Source organism: Leptonychotes weddellii, chromosome 10 (assembly GCF_054177405.1).
Source record: "Leptonychotes weddellii isolate Sample4059 chromosome 10, ASM5417740v2, whole genome shotgun sequence".
NCBI lineage: Eukaryota > Metazoa > Chordata > Mammalia > Carnivora > Phocidae > Leptonychotes > Leptonychotes weddellii.
In genome coordinates this window covers 9,783,483-9,805,631 of record NC_138378.1, presented here as the reverse complement: position 1 = coordinate 9,805,631, position 22,149 = coordinate 9,783,483, and the positions used below count along the sequence as shown (strand labels likewise).

At 43.5% G+C, this 22,149-nt stretch overlaps 1 protein-coding gene across 1 annotated transcript; it reads left to right on the top strand.

Annotated features, from left to right (window-relative positions):
* The first annotated feature begins 53 nt into the window (after window positions 1-53).
* MOCS3 (molybdenum cofactor synthesis 3) lies at window positions 54-2,630 on the top strand. The gene has a single exon (XM_006744382.3). The coding sequence runs from the start codon at window positions 59-61 to the stop codon at window positions 1,466-1,468; it is 1,410 nt and encodes a 469-aa protein (XP_006744445.1). The 5' UTR covers window positions 54-58; the 3' UTR covers window positions 1,469-2,630.
* Window positions 2,631-22,149: the final 19,519 nt, after the last annotated feature.

Sequence of the window (22,149 nt, the reverse complement as noted above, 5' to 3'; positions counted from 1 at the left end):
TCCGTAAAAATTTTTTAGTTTATTCCAGTCGCTAGGAGACGCTAAGCCGGAAAAGGAAATGCCTTTCAAGACAACTTCCGAGAGGGGCGCCATGGCTTCTAGGGAGGAGGTGCTCGCCTTGCAGGCTGAAGTTTCCCGGCGTGAGGAAGAGCTAAGTTCTCTGAAGCAGAGGCTGGCGGCGGCTCTTTTGGCGGAGCAGGAGACAGAGAGGTTGGTTCCGGTGTCGCCCCTGCCGCCGAAGGCCGCCCTGTCTCGAGATGAGATTTTGCGTTACAGCCGGCAGCTAGTGCTGCCTGAGCTGGGCGTGCACGGACAGCTGCGCTTGGCCACCGCGTCCGTGCTAGTCGTGGGCTGCGGTGGGCTCGGCTGCCCACTGGCGCAGTACCTGGCAGCGGCCGGCGTAGGCCGCCTTGGCCTTGTGGACTACGACGTAGTAGAAGTGAGCAATTTGGCCCGCCAGGTGCTACATGGCGAGGCGCTGGCCGGCCAAGCCAAGGTCTTTTCGGCCGCCGCCGCGCTGCGCCGCCTCAATTCTGCGGTGGAGTGCGTGCCCTACGCTCAGGCGCTTACGCCAGCCACGGCGCTAGACTTAATCCGCCGCTATGACGTGGTGGCTGACTGCTCTGACAACGTGCCCACTCGCTACCTAGTTAATGACGCATGTGTGCTAGCCGGCCGGCCTCTCGTGTCAGCCAGCGCCCTGCGCTTTGAAGGCCAAATCACAGTGTACCACTATGACGGTGGGCCTTGCTATCGCTGCATATTCCCCCAACCACCTCCAGCGGAGACAGTGACCAACTGCGCGGATGGCGGGGTGCTCGGTGTCGTAACTGGGGTCCTGGGCTGCTTGCAGGCACTGGAAGTGTTGAAGATCGCAGCAGGTCTGGGTCCGTCTTACAGTCGCAGCCTGTTGATCTTTGATGCCCTCAGAGGACAATTTCGCTGTATTCAGCTTCGGAGCCGCAGGCCTGACTGTGCAGCTTGCGGCGAGCGGCCCACTGTGACTGACCTGCAGGACTACGAAGCCTTCTGTGGCTCCTCAGCCACTGAGAAGTGCCGCTCTCTGCAGTTGCTGAGCCCAGAGGAGCGAGTTTCGGTCACCGACTATAAGCGACTTCTGGATTCAGGCTCACCCCACCTGTTGCTGGACGTCAGGCCTCAAGTGGAGGTGGACATCTGTCGTTTGCCTCATGCCCTACACATCCCTTTGCAACATTTGGAACGGCGGAATGCGGAGAGCCTGGAACTCCTAGGAGAAGCAATCCGGGAAAGGAAGCAGGGCACACAGGAAAGGGTAGCTTTCCCAGTTTATGTGATTTGCAAACTTGGCAATGACTCCCAGAAAGCCGTGAAGATCCTGCAGTCCTTGACAGCAGTCCAGGAGTTAGAATCTTTAACAGTTCAGGATGTTGTGGGGGGCCTCACGGCCTGGGCTGCCAAAATCGATGGAACATTTCCGCAGTACTGAGGTGGATGGGAGAGTCTGACCTGAGGCAGATGTGGATTGCCATGTTACCCAAAAGATACATTTATTTGCATTTTTTTTCCAGGAATGCATAGAAGAGACTGGGATTGTCCAATAACTGAATACATGGACTTTTTATTAAGGGCTTTTTTGTTGTAATGTTTTGGATGCTGTTGTTATTAATGGGTTTTATTTTTTTATTTTTTTTTTAAAGATTTTTATTTATTTTTTGACAGAGAGAGACAGCGAGAGAGGGAACACAAGCAGGGGGAGTGGGAGAGGGGGAAGCAGGCTTCCCTGCGGAGCAAGGAACCCGATGTGGGGCTTGATCCCAGGACCCTGGGATCATGACCTGAGCCGAAGGCAGTCGCTAAACGGCTGAGCCACCCAGGCGCCCCTATTAATGGGCTTTAATACTGTTTCTGAGAACTGTCTTGTGTTTTCAGCACTTGAAAGATGTCTTGAACATGTGAGTTATAATGTTAAGTGACAGGATTTTGTGTTTTGACAGGTCATTTCTCTGTTCTGCTTTTTTCCCACCTCCCCCAATCAAAAAGTACTTTAAATCATCTATTTTTATGCTTGGAAAGGTGTAGTAAACTTAGTCTTCCTGAATTGATCACAGATGATATACTTAAGGTCAGTTTATTGTTCGCTAAGACATTGTTTGGGTCTTCTTTCTGTTTCAAATGATAGAATATATTCTACAGAAATGTTTAAAATGTAAATTATTTTAATTATGTGGGAAAGGGTCATTCTATTAAGTATTTGAATTAGTATCAGAATGAGATATTTAGTAAGATAAAGGAAACCTCCTTTGTAGTCTGTCAGTTTCTCTTATAAATTGCTGATTTAAAAAAAAAATTTCTTACAGTATTGTACACACTGTATACTGTGGTTTGGCTTGCTTTGGAATCTTCAAGCCTAAGTCCCAACCTTCTGCTCTCCCCTGCCCTTTATTCCTAATCCAATCTGTTATTTTTTTTTTCTTGCTTTACTGGCCAAGTACACCAAATGCAATATTGAATTAAAGTGGAATAGTAAGCATTCTTATGGCCTTCACGATCTCAGGTGAAAAACTTTTGACTATTTGGCCAATATTACTTGTTATTGCTTTACTGTAGCTACAACCCTTTATCAGATTAAAGAAATTTCCTTCCTTTTATAGTTTGCTAAGTTTTTGTTGAATTTATCAGGTGCTTTTTCTGCATTATAGGCTGCCTTTTTCTCTTTGTTTAATGCAGTGGATTACATTGATTCTATTTGGTGGCAAAACACACACACACATACACACACACACAATTTCCCCTCTCAGTAACTTCCAAGTGTACAATACAGTATTGTCAACCACATGCACATGGTGTGCAACAGATCACAGAACCTTCCATCCTGCATGGCTGAACCTTGACACCCACCAAACCACTCCCCAATTCTTCCCTTCAATTTGCCTTTTCTATTTTATTTCATCTATTTTATTCCCATATCTTATAGTAGTACACAATGTAGGTGTTTTTATGTTTACTTATTAACATTTTCATGAAATGGCAGGTCTGCGTAACTTCTATACAGAATTAAAAGCAAAGATTTGGTCGGTATCCATGGCAAGTTGAAGAATACCTGCCATGTCAAAAGGGCCTCCACTCTCAGCTGATTGTTGCGTGCAGGTCTATAATCCTCAGAAATCACGGATGTAAATGTGAAATCTTTGTATCTCTGGCTACAGTTTTTTTAAGTTTAACAGCTTGTGGACAAGACAAAACCCTTGCTGGTCAGATTACTCAGTTTGCAACCTCTGATATAGACTCTTATTTTATCATAGAAGGATGGTATTATTTAACACTCACATTCAAAATTAGGATAGTCCTTACCTTTTAACTGTGAAACATTGTAACCCATGTTTTGAATGGGTATGCCTCAACCTTTTTTGTAAAGATGGAGCAGGTTTCTTGGACTGTTTTTCCCAAGGAGTTGTGGCAATAAATGACCGAGACCAGGAGAGGAGAGTAAAGATGGCTGGCCTGCGTCCCAGCTTCTTACTACCAGGACAAAAGCCGCTTCTGATACATACCAAGAAACAAAGGGGACTGACATGGGAACTATTTCCTATTCTAAAGACTGACGTCCTAAAGTTAAACAGTTTAGGTAGTTCCTGCAAACTTGGTTCTCAATAGGACAGGCAACAGAAGACGACAAGAGGGAAAGGGGCTTATTAAAGTAAGACGGTGCTTCTGAGAATTTTGGGGACAGCCTTAAAGCTGTAATTCCAGGAGTGATGCCCCAAACCATGCACAGAACTGACCTGAGAACACTTTCTATGCTATGCTGCCCCATCTAGCACTAGAGGAAACTGCTAGCATAGTCTCACTGCTCTCCCAGAAAGCTCAGAACTTTAGCCACTGCTCAGGGGACAAAAAGCAGAATCGCTTTACATCGATTGCTCTTCTGATTCAGTCTTCTGAGGTGTGTCTGGTAGGGAGAGCCTAGTCACATGACTCCGTCTTACCTGCAAGAGCATCTGGGAATTTGGGTCCTGACATCTACAACTGGGAGACAGAGCCCAACCTGGCATTTTCTCAAATTAGTGAAAGATTTTTTTTTTTTCAAAAGTTGGGATGTTAGTATGACCGGTATCTGTTACAGGATCCAAATTTTTTTATTTGAAATTTTGTTTTCTCTGGGGATTGTGGCCAGTTTTTTTACATTCAGATGGGATTTTTAACTGGATACATAATATTTTCCTTTTCATTTAACAGACATGAAGTGTACCAGTTACTATTCTAAACTCTGGGATATAGATGAACAAGAAAAAAAAAAAAGAACAAGAGATTTCCTATTTTGGAATTTACATGTAAATGGGGGGAGACAACAAATAAATTAGTGTTAAGTGTCATAAAAGAAATGAAACTGATGTATTGGGGTGGAGATGTATTTTGGGTAGATTAATTAGAGGAAAGCTCTTTGCAGAAGGGTTAACATGAAACCCAGAACCTAAATGGTGATAAGGAGCCAGTTAGATTTGGGAGAACCCCCCCCAACTGGGAGAAAAACAAGTGGAAAGGCCCTGAGGCAAATAAACTTACAATGTTCGAGAAACTGAAGAGGCAAGTGGGTTGTGAACAGTTGAGGAAGGTAGAACAAGGTGAGGTTTATGGAGATTGGGAACACATCAAGTAGTTGTAGACCAGAAGTTTGGTTTTTATTCCAAGTGAAATAACAGCTAACATTTATTGGGCACTTACTATGTGATTTGGAACTTGAACCCAGATGGTCTGGCTAGAGAGTCCATGCTCTAAGCAATATACTGTACTGATTCTCAGTGAGAACTTTGTACTTGTTTTATATGTTTTCACTTTTGAAAAACTATGTACATGTTTTATATGTTTTCACCTATGCCCTAAGCTTCAGGATGAGAAGAGCTTGGATTTCAGATGCAGAAATGTACTCCGATGCACTTGGCTTGTAGACTTCTCTCTAGGGAAGGAAACCCAGAGTGAAATCCCTGGGAGCCCTCTGAGACCGATGTGTTACCTAGGTAATGTCCAGTTAATAATGACCCACTTTGGTCAAGGAAATTGAGAAATAAGGTCTCAACATGAGCCACAGCTGGTAAATAGAAGGGTTGCCAAGTAGGGGGGTCAAAAAAGGGCAGGAAATCTCCCGAGACTGTTCCCATCGGAGAGGAGGGATTATTTGTTTTCAAGGTTGTTTATTTTTAATCAGCTGCTCCCTCCTACAGCAGCAGAGGGGCCCCTCAGAGCCTGAGGTCAGGTAAGTAGCCCAGTTTGCTCTACCCAGGAGAACATTTCTTTGCTTTTATAGGTTGTATCTTAGGATTCCATATGTAACAGGAGGTAGCCCTGTCCAGGTAAGAATAAAATCTCATCATTTGAAATCATGCATCTGCCTTCAGATTCAGGATAATTCTGGAGTCAGTTTGGAATATTAGGAAAACAATGGTGCAGGGTGGTAAAGTATTTTGCAAACAAAATGGTAAAAAGGGTTAATTCATGCCTTCGATGAACTATAATCTCTGAAGCACTCAGGATGTGAGAGAAAAGCTAATTAAGCCAGCCCAGAATTGGGGTTATCTGATAAATAGGATATCGTTTACTATGAAGTCCTATGTAGTGATACTGATTCTGGCTTTTAATCTTCAGCCCAATTACTCAGAATGTAAAAAACAACAATAACAATGAATCATGAATTGTTCAGGTGTTTCGTTCCTTACTCTTAATGCCATTTGTTGGACAGGGTGCTAAAGGTAAGGAAAGAGAAAAGTGTTAGGTCTTAAAATTTCCCTTTTTAACCAAGGTGCCAGAGTAGGGTGACATTGATGGAAGGTGTTTTGGGCATATTTTTAAATTAACAGTGCTTTCTTTCCCCGATGCTTCCCAGATGAGGGAGACCAGAAACGAAGTAGAATTTAGCAGCCCAAAGTTCAGATGAGTTAAAACAGTGGACTCTAAGTGCCGTAAAACTCCCAAGCAAGGTTTGCTTTATGTAGGAACAAAGGGAGGTAGTATTTTACAACCTGGACTTAAGCATCCCTTGGGGGTAAACTCTGGCTTGTCTACCCAACAGCCTCCCCACTCCCACTTTCCTCCTCGCTGGCAGGGCTGAAAATATCCCTTCTTAGCCTCCCCTGCAGTTTTGAAGAACCTGTCCTATTTTTTTTCTTTTTAAGATTTTATTTATTTATTTGAGAGAGAGAATGAGAGAGGGAGAGAGCACATGAGGTGGGGAGGGGCAGAGGGAGAAGCGGACTCCCTGCTGAGCCGGGAGCCCGATGCGGCACTCGGTCCAAGGACTCCAGGATCATGACCTGAGCCGAAGGCAGTCGCTTAACCAACTGAGCCACCCAGGCTCCCCAAACCCCTTCTAAACAATTTCTTCCATCAAATACAGTTCAAATCTGTTCACTTCTCACTTATCTCCACAGCTGCCACCCTCGTCAAGCCATCTCTCCATCAAATGTATAGCTTTTAGAAATACACACACACCATCAGTTGCACGGTTGAGTGCCAAGAGTGCTATAGATCTTAGGTCCTAAGATAATAAAAGAGGTACCTTTGTAGAGCAGGGATGACAGACTCAAATTTATGTTAATATAAGTGTCCTTGGACTTTAAGATCACAAGTTTCATTCGACATAATGAACAATAGTTAAATATCTATTTTGCACAGAGCTTAAAGGGATTTGTAAGCTCAATACCTACAGGCGCTAGCCAAATAAAGACATGAGTAAGGGCGGCCAGCAAGGGAAGGTGGTGGACCAAGAGCACGCAGCACATCTAAAGTACCGATACAGCTCTAGCCGACTTTGCCATGCAGGAATGTGGGTAGGATATTCCCAAGTCTTTCTGTATTAAGGAAAAATCTGGACATTTGTAGATCTGAAATCTGATTCTTGGAGTTTTCTGTGAAATCTTCTGATTTTAAAATGTTGAAGGGGCGCCTGGGTGGCTCAGTCGGTTAAGCATCCGACTCTTGGTTTGGGCTTGGGTCATGATCTCAGGGTCGTGAGACTGAGCCCCGCCTCGGGCTCTGTGCTTAGCATGGAGTCTGCTTGAGATTCTCTTTCCCTCTCCCTGACCTTCCCACTTGCTCTCTCTCTCTCTCAAATAAATAAATATTAAAAAAAAATGTTAAAGATGAATTTTAAAATTCCAAAACTGTTTTACCAGTTGAAACATGTAGGCTGGATAAAGCCTTTATTATTATTATTATTTTTTTAGATTTTACTTATTTGTCAGAGAGAGCACAAGCAGGGGGAGTGGTAGGCAGAGGGAGAAGCAGACTCCCCGCTGAGCAAGGAGCCCAATGTGGGACTTGATCCCAGGACCCTGGGATCATGACCTGAGCCAAAGGCAGACGCTTAACTGACTGAGCCACCCAGGTGTCCCTGAATAAAGCCTTTAGGTTTAAATAGAAACACAAAACAAAACAAAACATGATTTGGGTCTTATTTAATTTGGTGGATACAGAGTTGAGTGTTGGGGGTAGTCTAAAGCAGTTTAACAGTTGAACACTTGTATTTTGGGCTTTTCATTTATATTGTATTTATAAGCTGATCATCCTAGGTGGCTAAAGTTTTGAAGGAAAGATGATTTTTTTTCTTCATTCTCATGCCATGTAAATTTAGTATCACATAAAGTGGTTTGAGATTGATATTTTTCAAAGACTGAAAAATTGGAATTGGGGTATTTCTTGCACTGCCAATCTATGCTCTGCTTTTCCTAGTATTTTGGTGAATTGGTGTTTGAGCGTAATTTCTTAGAGAAAGGTATCTGTAAAGTAGATAATGACAGTGAAGATGGACACTTGTGATGGGAAGGGGAGTTTACACATGATATATTTGGAGATTTGCACCTGTGGTGTTTAGGCTGCATTAGATTCATAAATTAACCTCAAATAACAGCAGGAAAAAAGAGTGATTAAATGGGTTAAGTTTTCTTAAAAAAATTATTGAAAGATAGTTGATTCATAATGATTATCTGAAAAAGAGATTTTATTATCCTTTTGAACATCTTCTAATTTTATTTATTTATTTATTTTTAAAGATTTTATTTATTTATTTGACAGAGAGAGACACAGTGAGAGAGGGAACACAAGCAGGGGGAGTGGGAGAGGGAGAAGCAGGCTTCTCACTGAACAGGGAGCCTGATGCGGGGCTCCATCTCAGGACTCTGAGATCATGACCTGAGCCAAAAGCAGACACCTAACGACTGAGCCACCCAGGCGCCCCTTACTTCTAATTTTAAAGAGCAAAATATACCTTCAAAGCATCAATATAACATGAGTGATATGATCATACACTCAGTTTTTAAAAAGGCTTAATTAAAAAAAATACTTGATGCTCATGGTAAAATTTGAACAGCTCAAAAGTATGTACGCTAAATGCAATGTGGGATCCTGGATGGAATCCTGCAACAGAAAAATGATATTAATGGAAAAACGGGAAATCCAAGTAAAGTCTGTGGTTTAGTTTAGTTAAGTTCTTAGATTTGACAAATGCACCCTGGGCTACAGGGTATTAACATTAGGAGAAGCTGGGTAGAAGGGAACTCTCGTTACTATCTTTGCCACTCCGAAATTATTAGAAAATAAAAATTTAACAACAAAACAAAAAATAGTACTACATTTAACCCTTGAACAACACAGGAGTTAGGAGCACCAATCCCCGTGCAGTTAAAAAAACTCTCCAAAAACTTTACTAATAGCCTACTGTTAACTGGAAGCCTTACTAATATTTAGTTGATCAACACATATTTTGTATGTTATATGCATTACATACTATATTCTTCTAGTAAAGTAAGCTAGAGAATAGAAAATGTTAAGAAAATCATAAGAGAAAATACATTTGCAGTACTGTAGTGTATCTTAATTGAAGAAAGTCTGCGTGTAAGTGGACCCACACAGTTCAAACCCATGTTGCTCGATGGTCAGCTGTATACACAGAAAGTGTGTCTTCCTTTCCACTCCTAACTATTCTCAGTTCCTTCCCCAGAGACCATCTCCGTAACCAATTTTGGTGTGTTCCTATACACTGTTTTGTGCATATACCTTTTAAATATGAATGGTATTTACATTTTTTCTATACTTTTAAAAAAGATTTTATTTATTTATTTGAGAGAGAGAGAAAGACAGAGATAGAGAGAGCACAAGCAGGGAGCAGAGGGAGAAGCAGGTCCCCTTCTGAGCAGGGAGCCCAACATGGGGCTGGATCCTAGGATCCTGAGATCATGATCTGAGCTGAAGGCAGATGCTTAACCGACTGAGCTACGGCGCCCCTGTATACTTTGTTTTTTTGTTTGTTTTTCTTTAGAGAGAGAGAGAGAGCACACCCAGGGAGGGGAGAGGCAGAGGGAGAGGGAGAGAGAGAACTTCAAGCAAGCTCCATGCCCAGCACAGCACAATGTGGGGCTTGGTCTCAAGACCCTGAGATCCTGACCTGAGCCAAAATCAAGAATCAGACACTCAACCAACTGAGCCACCCAGGCACCCCTGTACTTTGTTTTATAAAAAAGTATTATATATTGGCCACTTTGCTCTCCATTCGCATAGACCAGCCTCATGCTTTTTATCCAACATTTAGAACACCATCATATACATGCCTTACAATTTCTTTAACCAGTTCCCCCACTGAAGGACAGTCAGGATTTTTACAGTCTTTTTGCTATTAGTAATGGTACTTCCAAAAATATCTTGATATTTATATCTTTGTACAAATACATTTAACAAATAGTCAAGTGCTTACCATGTGCCCAGTATGGTTCTAGGAACAGATGTGAGAGTATACGTGTAGGATAAATTCCTTGCCATGGTACTGTATCACAGAGTATGCCCAGTCCTGATTCTGAGTAGGCAGTGCCAAATTCCCTTCCCAAGGGGCTATATTAATGTATCGCAACATGCCCAAGAAAGGCTGTTTCCCAACACCCTTGCCAACTTAGTCTTTTCAGACTTTTAGATCTTTGCCAATCTGATGATTAAAAAAAATCTAATTGTATTATTTTACATGTTTTACTATAAGTTTGAGTAGTTTTTCATTTGCTTAAAAGTGCTTTTGAATAAAAATTTTATTTATTCTTAGCTCACTTTTCTACTGAGTTGTGTGATCTCTTCTTATTGACATATATAGTTAAGAAAGACCACTTGGGGGAAAATACCTGTATTCCTTAGCAAAACGGTTTTGAATGAATTCATTTTTGCAGATTTATACTGAAAGTCTACTATGTACCAGGCACTGGCCACATTCTGGGTACAAGATAGTTAGGGTGTAAGGCTTGCCTTCCAGGTGTTCATAGCTCATTTTACAACTTTATACATATAATTTACAGAGCCTTTCCCACCTACATTGTTTCATCTAATCCTTCAACAGGGATTCAGTCCTTTATCTGAGATACAGAGAACTATCTCTTGTTCAGAGGTTCCTCTTACGTGTTCTTACCAGTAATAGATTTCCTTGAAATAACTTAGTTGGTGGGGAGCCTTATTCTCAAAGTGGAACCTTTCCATCACTAATGAGGTCAGCCTCTCTTGTCCCTGTATAGCATTTTAGAAAAGATTGTACTGTAGCCTGGATGAATTTTTCAGCTGTTCCCAAGTGTTTTATGTGTTCTGATCGTCATCAGAAAATCTTTTTCTTGGAGCCACGGTGGGTCATTGTAAGCAATGAATGCCACTGTAATGAGGCTTGTGTTCTGTTGGTCCATTGTTGATGGCTTCCTTATGAGGTCAGTGCCATCTTGGGTCTTAATTTAAGAGGAGATGGTTGGGGTCAGGACACTTGGGACACTTAGACCATTAGCTAAGCTCAGATATTTCTGACACACATTCTTTATTTCCAATGCATGGGTTGCATATACTACTTTATTTAAGATTCCCTGTGTACCTCTTTATGATATAATTTCACACTTGAGTTTCTTGATTTGAAAACAAACATATCGTGGGAACTGGTTCTCATTGGTTGGATTTCTGAAAGCTGGATATACCAGGATAATGGCTTAGCACTTAACACTTTTCCAAGTCGTTGTGTCTCTTTCCTCCATTGCCCTACTAGATCTGGGATCTCCTCCCACAGCAATGGCTTCCCCCAGATTCTTGTCTCAGGACCCCTCCTCTCACTCAACTCTCTTCTGGGACCCGACACTCAGCAGGTGTCCAGAAAGCCTTTAAACCAATGCCTCTGGCAGCTGAAGTATATAGAGAAAGACTGGCATAGAAGCTTAGGATTTCATTTCTTCTTGTTTTCGTTTTGACTTACTTTTTAAAAGGAGGACTAGAGAGTATATTTGTCCTGGTTCACACCGGATTTTACCTGAGTGGACTGCATTACATTTTATGCACTCCACAAATACTCTGGTTTCTTCTACATGCCAGGTACTGGAACTTCTTCTCCTCTGGAACTTTATTCCTGGGGCCTCTAGGAAGCACACAGAAGGGACTTCTGCTGGGGCTCCCCCCCACACCTGGGCTGGGCCCCCCAGCCACAAGGTTGCATGGGGAGGCAGAAGCTGTCCCATCACTGGCTTCTTCAATAATGCAGTGGTCAGACAAAAACAAATGCCCTCTCATGCCCATTGCTGCTCCAGGCTGGCAGATTTGCTTGGCTGAATGCTGGGGACATCGGATGGTCAGCAAGAGACTGACCAATGACAGTCACCCAGCAAATCAAATCTACTGCAAATATCTCACAAAAGATGCAGGATCTCATAAGGCTAATAAAGGTGATGTTGGAGAACTGCTTGAAACTCCCAAAGGTACTACATGAGGATTTGGCAGACAACAGCAAAGACGAAATCCACATGGATGATGCTCCAAGTGGCACTTCTTTAGGAGAATGATGTGATAACAATTAAGGGAGTCCTTTAGAACATCAACTAACCTTCGTGTAATATCCAGGAGTGTCCAGAAATTATATTCCCGAAACAACCCTCCTTCTGTTTGGGCTATGAAAGTGAAGCGGATAATTTGTTGGACCATGGGATGGTTTTTGTTGAAAACTTACAAAAAAAAAAAATCTATTCCTGATTTATTCTAGCCTTTGTTCTAAGAATGAGGTCATAGTCTGCAATAACCTAACTTTTATTAAATAAAATTATTTTAAGAATTTTTTATTTTGGAGGAATTATAGATGCACAGGATGTTGTGGAAAATGTACAGGGAGTCCACATACCCTTCCCTGGTTTCCATCTTGCATAAATAACTATTCAACAATATCAAAACTTGGGAAACGACATTATTACAATACAGGGCTCATTCAGATTCACCAGATACCTGCGTTCATTTGTGTGTACCTCTGCCATTTTATCAGGTGTAGACTCTTAGCAGCGAAGATACAAGGCTATTCAATTACCACCAGAATTCCTTCAGCTACCCCTTTATAGCCACACCCACCTTCCCCCAGTGCCAACCCTGGAAACCACCAATAATTTTTTGATTTCAAGAATGTTATATACACGGAATTATACAGTATGTAACCTTTAGCAATTGGCTCTTTTTCACTCTGAATAATTTCCCTGAGGTCGCTAGCAGGTTGAATAGTTTTTCCACAAAAGATCGGTCTAAGTCCTAACCCTTGGAACCTGTGAATGTGACCTTATGTGGAAATGGAGTCTTGGCAGATAGCATTAATTTAAGGATCTTGGGATGAAATTATGCTGGATATATGTTGGGCCCTAAGTCCTATGACTGGTGTCCTTATAAGAGAAAAGGGAAGGAGATGTGAGACACAGAGACACACGGAGGGGAAGGCCACGGGGAGGCAGAGGTAGAGATTGGCATGATGCAACCACAAGGCAAAGGATGCTAAGAGTCACTGGCGGCCACCAGAAGCTGGGACACAGGCCTGGAACAGGTTCTCCCTCAGAGCCTCGGGTAAGAACCAACCCTGCCGACACCTTGTATTGCATTTCTGGCCTCCAGAGCTATGAGGATAAAATTCCTCTTTTTAGGGCACCTGGGTGGCTCAGTTGGTTAAGCGACTGCCTTCGGCTCAGGTCGTGATCCTGGAGTCCCAGGATCGAGTCCCGCATCGGGCTCCCTGCTCGGCGGGGAGTCTGCTTCTCCCTCTGACCCTCCTCCCTCTCATGCTCTCTGTCTCTCATTCTCTCTGTCTCAAATAAATAAATAAAATCTTTAAAAAAAAATTCCTCTTTTTAAAGCCACTAAATTCATGATAATTGGTTACAGCCACCTTAGGAAACTGACAGAAACTCCATCCAAGTTGTTGAGAGGATCCCTTTCGTTGCTGAGTGGGGTCTGTGGCATGGATGGTAGAGCCGCTCGATTAATCATTCATCTGGTTATTTCCAGTCTGGGGCGATTATGAAGAAAGCTGCTGTGAACATAAATAGATTTATTTTTTTTAAATAAATTTTGCTTTCATTTTTCAAGATAAAGCCCCAGTCACATTTCGTCCCCTCCACTATTTACTCTGAAATGCGGGTCTCCCTTTTAAGTAGACTTAACTATCAACAGCCTTTCCTGGTCCTAGCCATACTCACCTAACAAGGGCCTGCTGTCTTTAGCTCATCTGGCTCTCAGAATTGCAACCTGGTGGACCCAGATTTTTGGATGGGGGCACAAGCTAAACTGGCCAGAATTAATGCAAAGTGAAAGCCTGCTTTGAACGGGCAGAGTTTAGAAATTCAGCGTTAGGACTCTCTCCTCGGCCCTGTCTTCTTACATCTGGGGATTACTGCTCAGTCCAGCTGACACGGCATATGGAGGGCCACGTGAAAGACCTACAGACCACACAGGGTTCACTTGCCACTCGACACGCATGAGGAGTTTGGAAGAATGTTCTGGCAGCCTTGGGAAGGCAGGCTATTGAATAGAGCAACTTAAGCAGGTTGGCTGAGGTTATATTTCCCTTCTGTTCCTCAGCCAGGAGAGGCTGCAGGGCCTCCATTCAGTTTCTGCCTAGCTCCTTGTCTTCTTCAAATATTTTTTTTTTTAGCACTTTCTCTGTGCCAGCACTGGGGTCCAGCAGTAAATAAGGTAGACACACTCTTCACTCCCAAAGCTCATGTTGTAGTGGGAGAGAAGCACTAAAATGAACAAACAAAACCCCCCCAAAAATTAAAAAAAAACAAACAAACCAGGCACATAACTAGGACCAGCTATGTAATTTACGGGGCCCTTTATTTAAACACTGCCGAGAATTTCATAATGGAGACGGCAGAGCAGGAGACCGTATGTGGGACTCCGAGAGTGCACCTGCAGCAGGCTTTGAGAATAATTACCGTGTGCAGGCTATGTGGGACGTCACAGGCGGGGACGGGCGGGGGAGTGGGTTATTGGCAGGTCAGGGATGTTGCTAAACATACTATCATGCACAGGACAGACTCACAACAAAGATTTATCTGACCCCAAATTTCAGTTGTGTCAAGGTTGAGAAATCCTGCTTCAGTCAATGACAGTTTTAATATGTGCCAGAAAAAAACCCCCAAAACTCAGAGGGTTTTATTGACAACATACAGCCGGGGTACCTGCCTTAGTCTGGGGAAGGCTTCTTGGAGGAAAGACCCTTTAAATTGAGACACAAAGAATGGGTATGAATTAGCCAAGCCCGAGAGGAGAGGGGATGGCAGCGATTGAGATCTTTGAGCCAGGGGGTGGTGTCAATTCTTAACATCCTTTTCATCCGTATGGAGGTTCAAAACCAAGCAAGAAAGAGACACAGGGTTTAGGTAGACAAAGGTGACACTTCCACCTTTACACTCGAAAAGCTACTTGGGGACGGTGCTTTGGTATGACCACACTTGCTAATCTGCTGTTCCGGCCATGCACTTATTGTACCAGAGTATACCCCCCCACCAGTCTCAACAAGAGGAGACAGGAAGGGGCTAAGGCGTATATGCCCAGTAGTCCCCCTCCCCCGGCCCCCTGCCACTCACCAGCTGGCGCGAGAGGGTAAGTGAAGGTCAAGGGAAGTACAATAACCTGGAGACCTCTGAAAAGCCCTGTTGCCGGGGCAGCATTCAAGCCCAATGAAGCCAGAATTTAAGGGGTCAAGCACTTTTTTTTAAAGCTCCCCCTCCCAGGGTTGTCAGAAAAACCACACGATGCCCAGTTAACTTTCAGATAAGCAACACATACATTTTTTTAAAGGTTTTTTAAATTTACTTGACAGAGAGCGAGCGAGCACATAGGCAGGGGGAGCAGCAGAGGGAGAAGGACAAGCAGGCTCCCAACGTGGGGCTCGATCCCAGGACCCTGGGATTATGACCTGAGCTGAAGGCAGACACTTAACCGACTGAGCCACCCATGCGCCCCAACACATACATTTTTTTAGTTCAAGTAGATCCCAAAGATCCCATGGGACAGACTTAGACTATAAATGCATGTGTTGTTCATCTGAAATGCAAATTTAACTAGGCATCTCGTATTTTTATTTGCTAAATCTGGCAACCCTGTGATCCCAGATGATTTCCACCTGCAGTCAAGTTTAAGCCCCACTAAACCAAGGAAGCAGGAAGCGTGGGAAATTGTTGTCCTACATTTTCCTGCCTTTGGTTCTCTTGACCCACTAAGCATTAACTATCAAGCCTGTGGACAACCAGGGTTGGGCTCTCCCCATGGGGGGATAGCAGTCTCTCTGACCAGTCCTGCCTTGGTGAACTCCAATATCAGCTAGTGCTCCTTGAAGATCCTCCTGGCTCGGCAGTGGGCTGGGAAAAGTATCATCTTTAAAACCACACAAAGCTTACTCAGTACTCCTCACCAAAAATGAATTCCCTATTGGGGCACCTGGGTGGCTCAGTCGTTAAGCGTCTGCCTTTGGCTCAGGTCATGGTCCCAGGGTCCTGGGATCGAGTTCCACATTGGGCTCCCTGCTCTGTGGGAAGCCTGCTTCTCCCTCTCCCACTCCCCCTGCTTGTGTTCCCTCTTTCGCTGTGTCTCTCTCTCTGTCAAATAAATAAATAAAATCTTAAAAAAAAAATGAATTCCCTATTTATTTTTCTATCTCAAATTATGTTCAGCCTTGTTATCCAATGTGGCTCATTGAGGGTTCAGTAATGAGGTTATATATACTCCCAGCATAAAAGCCAATAGTATGTTCCCCCGCATTTGAAGATAAAGTCTTTATTATATTCCCTGGAATGAATGAATGTCCAAAGATTCCTTGTAACTGGAAGTGCAAATAAATTGAAATTCAAAGGAATTAAAGGCTGAGCTCCAATCCACTTGCCTTCTAAGTTGTAAGACCAAAGCAGTTAGGCTCCAAATTCATTTTCCCTACTTTCTTACTCGGTTCAGTCTCAGCCGCGAGGGGTCTCATTACTATGGCAGGTAGAGCTGGGGGTCCTTCAGGAGCTGCGGTCTGGGCTGTTTCTTCCTGAACAGGTGTAGTTCCCGAAGGATCTCACAGGTTGAATTAGTCTCCTGGGGCCCTTGCTTCAGGGTCCAAAAGAGGGAAAGTGAAACCAGCATATGGCAGCACCAGCCCCATGCCCACAACATTTTCTGAGGAAACCAATTCCCACTCTGAGCAGCTCTTCAAGCAGAATGATTGTGCCACAACTCACCTCCTGGCATCACCCAGGCCCTCGTTATTATTGCTAATGACAAGAACAGAAAACACCAGCTTCTTTAGGATGCAATGCAGCCAGGCTGAATTTCCACACGCCCACAGCTAGTAAATGTAAATCCAGTTGGAAAGAGAATCAGAAAGCTTGTTCTGTAAAGGACAAGAAAGTGAATATTTTTGGCTTTGCAAGGCATATGGTCTCCCGTGCAACTACTCAGCTTGGCCATTGCAGCGTGAAAGCACCAACAGACAGTATTCAGCCAAAGGGTATGAGTGTGTTGCAATAAAACTTTATTTATAAAACCAGGATGGGCTGTAATCCGCCAATCCTTTAACTGGGAGGAATCACCCACCAAAAAGTTACTCTTGGCACTAGCCATTTACCATACCATACCATTTACCTTGGCACTAGCCATTTACCATTCAGACCAACTTCTGAACTAGCCTGGGCCAAATCCATTAACTCATGTGACTCCTTCCTCTGAGAGTAACCATTAAATGTTGCTTTTTTGCCAAGTTTTAAGACATGAGGATCTTATTTGAGGTCTTTTCCTTCCTACTTAGGATAATCATTTACAGCAAATAATGATCTAGCTATTGGACCTGTGCAGGTCTAAGTGCCTTATACTTATTTACTTAATGATTTTCATGAGAACTTATTAAGTAGATTCTGTTATTATTCCAGTTTTGCTGGGAAGGAAACTACAGTACAGAGCAGTTAGATAACTGGGTCCAAGTCTACACAACAGGGAGGTAGAGGTAAAGATAGGACCATGCAGTCTGAGCTGGCCTAAAGCCTCTTTATTTTTGTTTCCCCTTTGAACCTTGTGTTTCCAGAGCCTTTATGGAAAGCAGGCTTGGGCTCTTGGTGAGAACCTATGTTAAGGTCTGGCTTTTCATCTGCAGGAGGATGTTCTGGCCTCCCTTTTTTTCTGCAGGAGTGGGCTACACTCTGCTAATAGGGGTTTTTAATTTTGTGGGGGTGCCCTGGTGCCTTTGGCAGTTTATGGCCGCCCATGAATCCCTCCTTAGAATATCCAGCTGGCTTCCTTCATAAGCCTCTGTGTGGTTTCCAGTGAAACACAGTTAAATTTTTATAGAAACAAATTTGCGAGGTAGAATATTTGTGCTTCTTGTGTTTTTGTGTTATTGATGCATTGAATAACAATCCAATGGCAAGGTCAACCACCCTAACTCTGAGCAGAAGCAGTATTTTGAAATACCTGTGACAACTCTAATGCATTATAAAAATATCCATGATTTCTACTGGTCATAGGTACTGTTAATCTGCTGGTACGGAAATGTAGCATGTTGATTAAAGGTTGGTGAGAATAAAGATTTTTTTTCTGATCCAAGTTCAGAGACACTCTAGGTGCTTCTAGAAGTCTGTGGACCTCGTTTAAGAACACCTGCACTCAGTTTGCATTTCTCCTGCTGGTCTCATCCTATAGGAAAGACTCATTTAGAGTTTTAATGGCTTAACTCAGGGGTTGGCAAACATTTTTGGTAAAGTACCAGACAGTAAGTATTTTTGGCTTTGCAGGCCATACAGCCTTTGTCCCAGCTACGCCCCTCCACAGCTGTAACATGAGAGCAGCCAGAAACAGGATGTAAATGAATGCGTGTAGCTGGGTTTAAATAAAACTTTATCAACGGATCCTGGAATTTGAACTTCATATAATTTTTATGTGACATGATATATTATTTTCCTTTTGATTTTTATTTTCAACCATTAAAAAAAATGTAAAAACCATTCTGAGTGGCAGGCCGGACAAGAACTGGATTTGGCCTGTGGGTCAAGGTTGGCCAGCCCCTTGTTTAACTTGTATCTCAAGGCTGGTCCATTTCCCTTTTGGCCACAAGGAAGGCAAGCACCGTGTGCTAGACCTGTGGGTTGGCTTTCTTTGCTTTCCTTCTGCTTTCTGGCCCTGTCCTTTTTTTTTTTTCTTCCATATTCTTCTGCTGGGGTCTCTTCGTTCTTTGTGGGATTTCTCAGAGTGAGACTTATGAAGTTAATTCTAGGTCTGCCAAGAGCATCCACAGTTAAATGAGTCTTATCCCCTTTTCCTCCTTGACTTGGGCTGTCTTCCCTGGGAGACATTCTCCTTTCAGACCAACTTATGAACTAGCCTGGGCTTGGTCTTATGCTTCCTTTTTAATTTGTCTCATCTTTGCTGAAGTCATCTTTTTTTTTTTTAAAGATTTATTTATTTATTTGGAGGGGGAGGGTCAGAGGGACAGGGAGAGAGAGAACCTCCAGCAGACTCCCCACTGAGCAAGGAACCCAATGCAAGGCTCAATCCCACAACCCTGAGATCATGACCTGAGCCGAAATCAAGAGTCGGACACCCAACTGACTGAGCCATCCAGGTGACTGAATAACATTTTCAAGCCTATTTTTCCTTTGGACACAGGCAAGTCCTGTGTCATCACCTGAATCCCTGTTACCTTGAAACTCACCCAATAATAATTTTGATTGTTTTACTATGATGTTTTCCTCTTGAATCTGAACCACTTGGTCTAGCTGTTCCTACCTTCAAGGGGTGATTCCCTTATCATTCTTAATTTGGAGTTAAGAATTTAAAGCTGTCTCAGCAGCTTTAAAGGTTTCCAATATCTTAGTTCCATATCTGATGGCTGCTCCAGGCTGTCCAGATCTGGCTTTTCTACCCCTGGTAAGCTTCTTTGATTCCTAGTAGCAATGAGGGTTTTTCCTCTCTTCAAATACCCCTGTAGAATATGGTAGACCTGATTGTAGTCCCTTTCCCTTTAAGATTTTGGCCTTTCATGGGATGCCTGGGTGGCTCAGTCAGTTAAGCATCTGACTCTTGATTTCAGCTCAGGTCATGATCTCAGGGTCGTGCGACTGAGCCTCGTGTCGGGCTCCACACTTAGCGTGGAGCCTGCTTAGGATTCTCTCTCTCCTTCTCCTTCTGCCCCCTCCCCCCAACTCATTCTCTCTCTAAAAAAAAAAAAATTGGCCTTTCATTTCCCATTTCCTTCTTCATTTTGGTCTGGCTGTCTTCTTAGATGTTGACATTTATCTCCAGGGAAATATCTTATTTCATCCTTAGCTTAATGAGCTATACCCCCTTCTTTTATTAACTTTTTTTTGATGGAACCCTTCAATCACAAAAGGGGACAGAATAGTAAAATGAAGCCCCATGTACCCCTCACCCAGCATCAGTCAGCTCACAAATGACCCTTTTAGGTGTGACCCCACCCACTTTCTCTTGCTTTTCATAGCTTGAAGGAAACCCCAAACATGGTTACTTCTATTGGTTTTCTACTGCTGCGTAACAAATCACCACAGACTTGGCAGCTTCAAACAACACACACTTATTATCTCCTAGTTTCCACGGGTCAGGAATCTGGGTCTGGGTTAGCTCACTGTTCTGGTCAGAATCTCACCAGGCTGAAGTCAAGACCTTGGTCAGGTTGCAATTCTCATGTGGGGCTTGAAGTGCTCTTTGAAGGTCACCGGTTCTTGGCAAAATTCATTTCCTTGAAGCTGTGGGACTGAGGTCCCTGCTTTCTTTCTGCTGGGCATTCCCAGCCATGTGGCTCCCACAGACAGTTCACGACATGGCTATTGGCTTTATTCCAGGCCAGCAGGAGCACCTTTCTCTAACTTACTCTGTCTCTGACCCCCGGATAGCAGTTAAAGAGCTCATCTGATTAGGTCAGGCCCAACCAAGGAAACCTCCCTTTTGGTGATGACTTCAACTGGTTAGGAACCATGCTTACAATGGCAACAATCTCTTTTGCCTATAAGGTGATATACGGTGGGAGTGGTAATCCTCATATCACAGATCTCACCCATACTCAAGGGCATGAGAGATTGGGGATCATCTTCGAATTCTGCCTACCACATCATTTTATCCGTATTTTTAAAAATAAGGACTTAAAAAAAGCAATAACCACAATACCATCATTGTATCTTAAAAATAATAATTCTAATTATGGTTGGACATTAAAATCATTGGATATCCAGTAAGTATTCGAATTTCCAATTGTCTCATAAATATTAGCATTAAAAAAAGTTGAATGAAGATTTAAATAATGTTCACATATTCCAATTGGTTGATATATGTCTTTCATATCTTTTAATCTATAGACTTCTTGCTCTACATTTTCTTTCCCCCGGGCGGTGTGTCCTGTAGAGTTTCCCACAGTCTGGATTTTGCTGATTGCAGCCCCATGGTATAGTTTAAAATGTTCCTCTATCCTCTGTGTTCCCTGTAAATTGGTTGTTAGATCTAGTGGCTGAATCAGATTTAGGACTAATTTTTGGGGGCAAATCATCTTCCTAGGTGGCCTCCAGCAGGAGGCCGGGAATGTCGGGGTGCCTCTCTGTCTATGATGTTAGCTGCCCTTCATGGCCCAGGAGGATATGTCCGTCGGGAGTTGCAAAATGGTGAGTGACCCGTATTGGTTTTCATTTTTCCACTATTTCTGCTCTGATGGTAGGAACGAAACTCAGAGGTTTCAAACCATCTCCATTCCTCCTCAATTCCCTGATCAGATTTGACTTTGGGAAGCAGAGTCCCTCAAAAATAGTAATAAAATTTGGGGCTGCCAATGAAGCAGAACCAACGTGGGCCTGGCAGCTATGATTTAAAGCCAGACTCTCTGTAATGTGGTTGAGAATTCTAGCCTGCAGACAGGGCTGCAAGCCATAACCATTGTCATCGAAACTCTTCCTCTTAGAGGTGAAGCTTTACTGGAACCAAAAGATGATCACTTACAATCTTATCACAACCTGGACCCAGATCTGATCAGCACCAATAATCAATCATGTATCCCCCATAATCAAATTTCAAGGAATATCCTAGCCAGTGGTGGATTCACCATGAAGCTAATAAAGCTTAAGTTTTGGATCCCTCTTCAAGGCCCTGGATGGGATCCTGCTAATTTCGCATTTAGAATTTTGTAATCCTTTTCTTCACGAGGATCCCTAAATTATAGGAGCATTAGGCTCCTCACCCCTGGATCCACCCTGTTTCTACCTTCCGACTCACTCCCTCTAGTGCCTCAATTCCAGCCATGCCTTGACCCTGGGGCCCCACAAATCCGTGATCCTACAACCTTCTCACTGCACCCTGACCCATCATTTCACTTCTCTCTAACCTGTTTTAGATTCCATTGCCCATCACCATGATCACTTTCTAGCATACTCCACACCCTTGCCCCTCCTACTGTGTTATATGCGCTGTTGGCAAAATCCCAGAGCTAACTCAATCCAGACTCTGGTCTACTCCTGCACATGCGCAGCTCAGCATGGCAGCAGAAAACACCGCCACGCTGACTGGCGTTGTTGTTCAGCCAAGTGGGGTCCGGCCGCCCACTGGGGAAAGTCCGCTTGAGAACTGAGTGGAAGAGCAGAGCAGACACGAGAGATCATCTTCTCGACCACTTTCCCAATTGCTCTGAGGACTGACTCTCGCCGGGCATTTAACTGGGGCAAGCAGGGACGGGATGCCCTGACTGGCCAGGTCTGGTCACCTATGCTGCCCTGGAACTGGGCTGGGGTAGGTAAGCTCCATCTAATTCCAGGGACTGCAAGTGGGGGAGAGGTGGCTCTTGCTAATGCAGGTTTTATTATTATTCAGGAGTGGGGAGGCCAGGAGATCAGGAGATGACTGCCG